Raw genomic sequence first — 9087 nt, 5'->3', positions numbered from 1 at the left:
AGTACCCACAGCTCCCATTGCCTTTTACTGGATAATCAGGCTCTAAGTCTTTTTAAAGTGTTAGAGAAGAAAAATGTAAGTCTGTGTCAGAGCAGGGAATAAAAAGGCAGAAATCCTGCCACCCAGACCTGTGTTCCCACCTCTAAGCCATGTTCCTTCTTGCCTGCACAACCCAACCTTTCAGGTTACTGAAAGTACATGCAACTGCAGGAGCAATTATTAACAGTCCCTCCTTCTATTCAGAATGAAAAAATAACCTGCCCACTTTTCCAAAAAATAGTCTTCCCTCCACCCATCTCTAGCTAAATATCACCTCAATGAGATGTGAATACACATTGTCAGGATTTTTTTTTTTTTTTAAACTAAACTGATTTCAGTCTAAAAAGGAGTAAACAAGGGCAGAATTAAGCAATTATCAGATTTGTTATTATTATTAAAAGTAATCATATTCTCAGTGACCAAAGGCTTTGCTGGCAAAGATCGCTCACTGGATTTATCATTAACATCTACATTCTAATGCTCCTAAATAATTCATCAGAGCATTCAGCCTTATGTCCTTGCCTCTCTACCCAGAAACTGCTCACTGTTTACTGTGTGTTCCAGCAAAGGTAAAGAGAAAATTTGGCTTGGATTCCCCCTCTCCCCCCTTCTTACAAGGTGCACGGAACTTTCTCTCTAGGCATGGGAACTCTTTAAAACACCCCAAAATGATGTTAATTAGATATCTAAATTTAGAAAGTTATTTATCCACAAAGAGTCAGGACCATGTGGTAACAGATTCACATGCAAATTCCTCTTTAATAATCCTAGTGCAGGGAACTCTCCAATCAGAACGCTATCCCGTCCCTGATACCTGATGCCAGCTTTTCTGGTAATGTAGGCCACTGAAGCAAATCCAGAGAGATTGAGTTGGAACTGAGAGTAGCATCCGAGATCTATTTGGTTGTTTTTTCACTTTTTGCCTCCTCACCACTATCAACAGGGAAGAATTTATAAAGGATCATTAGCGGAGAGCCTCCCATCTGGGTCTGGACTAAGAGGTGAGGGCACTGTTTAAAGCTGTGAGGCAAGGTGGAAGGACTAAGACTGAGTATCAGGTTAATGAAAGCATGAGGTGGCTCTTAGGCAGCAGCTGGAGGAAATTTGGACATGCTGACAGGGGAAACTACGACTGGTTAACTAGTGAACCAGGTGTGCCACTTCTGGAAACACAGTTGCAGGTCAGTACCATGGCTTCTCTTTAGGGAATGTTCTTTAGCTTTTTTTGTGAAACGCCTTGGTGTGCGTGACAATGGTAATGACTGGATGTTGGGACACTAGGATTTATACCAATGGAAACAAAGATAGCATTTGATTACAGAAAGTTGATGCATTTCCTCATTGCATTTAGCTTGTTTTTCCTCCTACAAAAACACAAATATATTTAAGCTTTAAAACTTAAGAAGGAAAAACTTGCAGGTATAAGCAGCAAAAGAAGTTTCATTTTCCAAAGAGCATACTGCATTCTACATTTTATACTTCCTTTCCTTTGTTTTAAATATACACACACACTCTTTGGATCTGATCCCTAGAAGCCCTTCTACAGCTGTTAGAGTGAGTAGTACTCAGCAATGAACTCTTGTTCTCTAAGCTGTACAATGATTACTTCTTAGTGGAGGGAAAATATGTAGGGATGTGGGGGAAGGGAAATGTCTGTCAGAGATGAAAACACAGCCTGCTTTTCTATTGTTGCCTGGGATGTAAGCAGTCTCAGCTTCAAAGGTGCAAATTTAACCCTGGTGTAAATCCACCGATTTGAGCAGAGTTACACCAGGAATGAGATTGAAAGCTGTAGCAAACGAGACACCAAGCACACTGAAACAAAATAAAATAAGGAAAGTGGGGTTTTTTATGGCCCTGAGATCGTAACTAATTCCAGATTAAATTAAACAGAACCAGCCCATTAGTGGCACTACCAGAACAACAGTAGATGACAAGATCTTCCTATTAAACTAAGGTCCTTTTTTCAAAGGAAGTGACCTGTGATGAAAAATAAAATATAAATTCTTTGCAACAAACAAACTCGCTCCTGCTGTGCTTCCATGCTAACAGGTATAGGAATAACTTTGAAAATTGAGATTAACGTTACTCTGCAACAAAATAATGTTTATATAGACAGATAATTACTATTAAAATATGGTTTATATATTTATATAGATACACATCAAATGAATATTTCCTGTATCAATTTAAGATTCAATAATGCTGTGAAAACTTAAAAAAAAGATACACCTATTAAAAAAATGAAGGGGACATTTTTGAAATGTGCCTAAGTGGTTTAGGAGCACAAGTCCCAATGACTTCTGATAGGATTTATGTTCCTAACTCACTTTGGAAATTTTACGTTCATGTTTATCGCCTGTGCCTCCTTAAAAAAACATGAATATATTCAATTCATCATTCAGTCCCTCTCCTATTTAGATTTAAAATAATTCAAATATACTATCCAAGGCTCTGGGTGTCCTAACAAATCATTAACAATACAATAAAATTGCAGCAGCATTTAAAATAATAATTTTAGTAGTAACTAAGAAGCCAGGCATCTCCTTTCTGCCCCTACATCATTCTAGGAAGCACACCTTCTCATAACTTCCCGTATTAAGTCTTGCATCTGATGAAGTGGGCATTCACCCATGAACGCTTATGCTCCAATACTTCTGTTAGTCTTAAAGGTGCAACAGGACCCTCTGTTGCTTCCCCTATTAAGTCATCATCTACAATGAGTCCGTATGTGGATAGCGACAAGTTTTATTTTATCTAAATAGAGTTGAAAATGGAGTTCCTCCTTATGGAAATGGCATACAACTCATCTGTTCTCTATGTTTCATTCCTTTACCAACTAATATGGGTGAAAAGCCCATCCAAACTGACAAGGGTCATGTAACCTGCAAGCTGGCAGTTGTACATACCCAGCATGTACAGGCTGACTTGTAATGAAAGGCTTACTCCTTATGTTCCTTCCCAGTGCTCAGTTGTTTGAAAATTGACCCTTTCTTTCAATTCCTAGTAGAATATAAATTAAGGGAGAGAGAATAAATTCACAGGAAGTTACATGAAATTACGTGAGCATTTTAAATATGTTTAAAGTGCTATAAACCAGTGGATGCCAATGGAAGCTTCTAATATTTTAAGTGTGTGTGTCACAATTTTCTTAGTTTCACCTTCTCCCCTCCTTTATTACGAAGGCCATTTCTCATGAAAAGAAGAGAAGTGCATCTGCTACGGTTGCTTCTTCCTCACTCGAAGTCATAATCCTTTGTTTATGATATCATAATATCACAACTAACTATGTCATCACACACAGAGGCTATCGGCATCATTAGAACATTTTACCAAGGGTGATGGTGGATCCTTCCTCACCGGCAGTTCTAAAAAAAATAATAAATCAAGATTGGCTGTTTTCCTAAGAGATATGCTCTAGTTTGGGAAGTCTTGTGTATTATATGGGAGGTCAGGCTAGATGATCAGAGCATTCAGGCCTTAGACTCTATAAAATAAAGGGCAAGCAGCAGGAGCAAATGAGTCCAGAAAATGCCATTTTAAGGAGTTTCTCAGTGCATGTTTGCTTTTTCCATGTCACTTGATCTAGACACTGAAACTTAATGTTATTTGTTTTTAGACGGTTTCATTTTGTGGTACCCATGTACTTGTACATTTCTGCTATTTTGCTTCTCAGCACTTCGGAGGAAAAAGTAGATTTTTAAAAAGGTGATTTTTGTTTAATTGCATGAAAATATTTCCATTCAAAACTTTTTCAAATAGATCTACATTAAATACTTGTCTGTCCCTTTAAGAAGCGCAGTCTTTATACCATGCAGCTTTCTTTAGTAATAATCATAAATAATTTAAAGGGAAGGGGGAAAATACAGAAAGTCTGTAATACTCTTTTCCATGAGACAGGTTTTTAGTATTCAGGTATGCCTATAAGAAATTTACTCACGCTAAATGTTTCTTGGATCAACCTCTCTAGTGTTTACAAAGATAATATAAAGTGTTTGGCAGGTGGCATATCAAAATAATCTCATCTTCTCTATCCCAGACAAAGAGGTAATGTGAATTTTGCCTCAAGTGAGGACTGCAGCACTGGCCTTAATAATGCACTTTATAAAAAATACTTTTGATAAAAATATCCAAATAATGCATTAGTTACCTAGAACCTGATTCTTCACAACATATTTCCCTTGGGGAGTCATTTGTATCTGTGCAAAGCAAATGCAGAGATGTGTTCTGGCTGGAGAGGTCGGGTTCCAGGGAGGGGCCAAGGAGGAGGGGTTTGGGGTGCAGGAGAGGCCTCTGGACTGGGACAGGGATGTGGGGGAGGTCTGGGTTCTGGGCTCTGGGTGGGGCCAAAAATGAGGGACTCAGGGTGCGGGAGAAGCCTCCGGGCTGGGGCAGAGGTTCAGGGGGTTGAGGGATTTGGGTGCAGGAGGTGGCTCTGGGCTGGGGCCAAGGGGTTCAGAGTGTGGGAGATGGGTGCAGGCCCATCTGGGGGTGAGGGCTCTGGGGTGGGGCCAGGGATGAGGGATTTGGGGTGCAGGAGGGGGCTCCAGGCTGGGGTAGGGGGTGCAGCCAGGGATGAGGGGTTTGGGGTGGGGGAGGGCACTCCGAGCTGGGGCAGGGGTGCAGGCAGGGCCAGCTCCAGCTTTTTTGCTGCCCCAAGCAGCAAAGCGGGGGGGGGGGGGAGGAAGGCCCCAATCTGCGGCACTTCGGCGGCAGCTCAGCCGCGCTGCTTCATTCTTCAGCGGCAATTCAGCAGCGGGCCCTTCGCTCCAAAAGGGACTGAGGGACCCACCACCAAAGACCCAGAGGTGCCGCACCTTTCCTTTGGCCGCCCCAAGCACCTGCTTCCTTTGCTGATGCCTGGAGCCAGCCCTGGGTGCAGGGCAGTGTTCCCTCTAATTTTTTATTCATTCCATGTGCGGAATGAATTTTGTTATGTGCACCAATATGGAGGTGATGTGTGACATATCACCTTCATATTGGTGCACATAAAATTCATGTGGTGGGGTGGGGCTGAGGGGTTCGGGGTGTGTGAGGGGGCACAGGGCTGGGGCAGAGGCTTGGGGTGCGGGCTCTGGGGTGGGGATGGAAATGAGGGGTTTGGGGTACAGGCTGCCCTGGGGCTGGGGGGGGGGAGGGGAAGAAAGAAAGAAAAAAAAAAAAAACACTCCCCCATCCGTCTCTCGCCACAGCAGCTTGGGGCTGGGCGAGAGGTGCCTCTCCACAGCAGCTCTGGCGGGCCTGGGCCAGAGGAGAGGCACCTCCCCTCCCTGCCTGTGTGGCCCTTGAGAGCTAGCTGTGCAGCTTACAGGGAACGTAGGTACAGGGTCTGGCAGCACTCACCATGGCTCCCAGGAAGCAGGTGCCGTCCCCAGAGCTCCCATTGGGCACAGTTCCCGGCCAATGGGAACTGCAGAGCTGGCACTAGGGGCGGGGGCAGCAAGCGGAGCCTCCCTGGCTGCCCATGTGCCTAGGGGCCGCAAGGACCTGGTAGCCACCTCCGGGAGCCACGCGGAGCTAGGGAGCCTGCCTTGGTCCCGAGACCCTGCTGCACCACCGACCCGACTTTTAACGACCCGGTTGGTGGTGCCGACCAGAACCACCAAGGTCCCTTTTCAACAGGACGTTCTGGTTGAAAACTGGATGCCTGGCAACCCTAGCTTCAGCCCCTTGTGGTAGGGCTTCAGCTTTTTGCCCTGGGCCCCAGCAAGTCTAATGCCGGCCTTGTTCGGCGGCCCTCCCTGAAATCTGCTTGCGGCCCCTGCTGGACCCCTCCTTGACATGCTCCATTTTGCTGGAGGGAACCAAAATTTAATTTTACTTTCTTCTGACTTGTTACTTCTCGATGATTACATATTGGTAACCGAATAATATAGGGGGAGGGGTCATGGTACATAGCTAGTTGAACATGAGGGCCCAGTGCAATGCTGTGGCTAAAAGGGCAAACACAATTCTTGGATATATAGGCAGGGGAATGCCAAGTAGGAGTAGGGAGGTGATTTTACCTCTGTATATGGAATTACCGAGACCCTTACTGAAACACTACGTCCAGACCTCAAAAAGGACGTTGAAATATTGGAAAGGGTTCAGAAGAGCTACATGAATGATCTGAGGTCTGGAAAATCTGCTTTATAATGAGTCTGAAGGAGCTCAATCTATTTAGTTTATCGAAAAGAAGTTAAGAGGTGACTTGATCACAGTCTAGAAGTACTCACCTGGGGAAGAGATTTCTGATAGCAGATAGGCCTTTAATCTAGCAGAAAAAGGTACTACAAAAGCCAATGATTGGAAGCTGAAGCTAGACAAATTCAGACTAGAAATAAGGCACAGATTTTTAGCAATGAGGGTAACTAACCATTGGAATAATTTACCTGTGGCTTTGGTGAATTCTCCATCACTTGAAGCCTTAAAATTATGATTGAATGTCTTTCTAAGAGATGTGTCGGCTTGGCAGAATTTGATTTTTTTGTGTGTGTATATATTTTTTTAATTTTATTTTATAATATAATATATATTTCCACAGATAGTTTGTTTTTAAGCATTTCCCCCTCCCCCCAATCTTTAATTTAATTTTTTGTGCATGAGTAAAATTACTGGTTTTAAGCATTTTATTTTTCTTAATTTAAATATTTACGCAGTTGTGGGAAATTATGTGAGGGTCAGACAATAGACGAGTGACAATTATTTAATGACAGTAGATTCTGAGATTTAAAAAGTTAAAGCTTTATAACTGTTAACACACAAATTGTCAACATCATGTCAAAATATACAAAGTAAATATCCTTAAATCAAACTCTAATAAGTTCTCAAGCAGCATTTTTCTTACTTTGCCTGTCTGTAAGCTTTGATCATCAGTGGAAATGTTTTTTCATCAGTTTCTGTGTGTATGGTGAACTCTGCATTTACCAATAAAAATATAATCCTTCCAGGCCTAAAGATAAGTTATAGCTCAAACTGAAGGTAGGGGCTTCATGCAGTGGCTGTCTGACCTTTTTCCTTCTGTGGACCACTTCAGAGAGGGCTCTTCCTCTAATCCCCTCCTCCCACCAATACGTCATTGATTCCTTCCAGTCCTTGGTTCTCAAAGTGTTTCATTTTGTGGACTACCAGCGAGAGCTCTACAGACTATAGTTTGAGAACAGTTAATATGGAAGATAGGGGATCACCAATAAATAGAAGCAGAGGCATTTGGTGAATGAAGGAGAAGGTATATATATCCAACAGTTAAAGTAAAAAGGGAGCAAAAAAATAAAGAAGAGATTACAAGTTAAAGAAGTTTCTTATTTGTTTTAATTACAGAGCAGACATCAGATCAGCTCAACCAAAGACGACGTAGAACCATTTCTATGCATCATCCTGCCTGCCACCATGCTGCTCTTCCTGGCATTCCTGCTGCTCTTCCTATACCGCCGCTGCCGTCGACCCAGCCCCCAGGGGCAGATCTTCAGTATTGATCTCCCAGAGCACCTACCTGAGCGTGATGTGTCCGATTTCCTTTCAGTGCTGCCCTGGAACAGTGAGCAGAATTTCCACTACTCCACTCTGCTCCCTGAAGCCACCTTCCTCACTGTAAGCTTGCCTCCATCATATGAGGAGGCCACTATGAAACCTCCTATGGGAGAGACTCACATTGAGTTTTCTCAGGATCCAGTGCCTCCTTATGAAGAGAGTACACACTGGCCAACCAACAGTAAATAAACTTCCTAAGGAAACACCTTTGGCTGAAGCTTGCAACCCGTCAAGGCATAAACAGGAGATCACTAGTCATTAACGTTAGTGACAAAATTTTCCAACGGGGAAACAACAAAATTAATGGAGGAAGGAGCTTGGGTTGATATGGGATTACTTTAAACACATTTAATGATTCAGCATTTCTAACCTCAATTCACAGCAACACACACAGCTAAATACCAGGTTGTTGTGGGATGGGAGGAATTGTGGGGATAAAATGATTGATGTACCTCATATATGAACTAAATTGAAGGGCACTCACTTAGGTTAGAGAGCTGAATCTAGGATGTGGGCTATCAGCTATGAAAGGAGGCAAACTGTGCTGGATATATGCCAATTACTGAAAGGGCTTTTATCACAGAAATCTCTTCCTGTTTGTTTTTTTTTAAATTGAGTTTTTGGTAATTTCAGTAACTTAATTTGAAGTATCTGTATTAACAAACTCACGTACTGTAATGACACAGATCTCAGGAAAAGTGAACAAGAAATGAGGCCTACAAAGTATTGTCAGTGAATACCGCCACTACGCTCAGTGTCTGGCCTATAAACAGATGATCAAGATTTTGCAGTCTGCCTTTCAGTGCAGCAATGAGACTCAGTGTAATAAGCAGAAAGGAACAGACGTGATTCAACCATTTTGGGTTAAATAGAAACAGACATCATGGCAACTGGTGGCACAGCAGAGATTCATGCAGCTGATAAGCAGATGTGCAGTCCTATGAGTTGTGTGGGGCTGATGGTTTTACTTTGTTTTCTTATTTAAAGCTTAAAAAGAAATCAAACCCTGTAAGCTTTCAGTGCTGGGCATGAGGTGCGATGTATAAAGATTTAGAAGAAAAAAAAATTAATAAAGTAAATTAACTGTGAGAAAACTATTTTGTGTTTCAAACAAACAAATACCCATCTCCCCTTAGATCACTAGACAAATGTAAATGTAGCTGTTTAGATACAGAAGTAGAATTCAAGGAACTGGAGGAAATATGGATGCAATAGCGTTTACTCAGCAACCGTCTAACAATGCTTACAAAAAAAAAAAAAAAAAACGCAATTCCTGTTACTTTGTAACATGTATCTCCACACTGTCGAGGAAGAGAAATACCCATTTTTGATCAATTGTGCGGTTACAACAGCACTAAGCCACTTGTGTAGACAGGGCTCAGGGATTATAACACGACTTCATAAAAACCTTCTATGAATGAGTTATTATGCAGACACTCTTACTGTGAGCAACAACAACATAAGAGAGGTTATTTCCCTTACAGAATGCAGCCAACAGGGAATTGGCCTCAAAAAAAGTGATCTCCGTGAAAACAAAAT

The 9087-nt window shown here is 42.3% G+C and overlaps 1 protein-coding gene across 1 annotated transcript; it reads left to right on the top strand.

The window, feature by feature from the left end:
- Positions 1–919: 919 nt before the first annotated feature.
- On the top strand, positions 920–8605 carry SMIM28 (small integral membrane protein 28). The gene is made up of 2 exons (XM_054024023.1): positions 920–1220; positions 7339–8605. Exons 1-2 carry the CDS (start codon positions 1110–1112, stop codon positions 7735–7737), a joined length of 510 nt encoding a protein of 169 aa, XP_053879998.1. The 5' UTR covers positions 920–1109; the 3' UTR covers positions 7738–8605.
- The last annotated feature ends 482 nt before the right edge of the window (positions 8606–9087 follow it).

This window comes from Malaclemys terrapin, chromosome 3, assembly GCF_027887155.1.
Source record: "Malaclemys terrapin pileata isolate rMalTer1 chromosome 3, rMalTer1.hap1, whole genome shotgun sequence".
NCBI classification, from domain to species: domain Eukaryota; kingdom Metazoa; phylum Chordata; order Testudines; family Emydidae; genus Malaclemys; species Malaclemys terrapin.
The sequence above is the reverse complement of the archived record's forward strand: the minus strand, read 5'-3'. Positions and strand labels throughout refer to the sequence as shown.

What these genes read in the sequence shown, in the direction of transcription:
- SMIM28 (XM_054024023.1), top strand. Translation starts at nt 1,110, where the DNA reads ATGAGGTGGCTCTTAGGCAGCAGCTGGAGGAAATTTGGACATGCTGAC. An exon ending in TTCTGGAAACACAGTTGCAG is followed by an intron (nt 1,221 to 7,338) that starts GTCAGTACCATG and finishes TTTTAATTACAG; the next exon opens with AGCAGACATCAGATCAGCTC.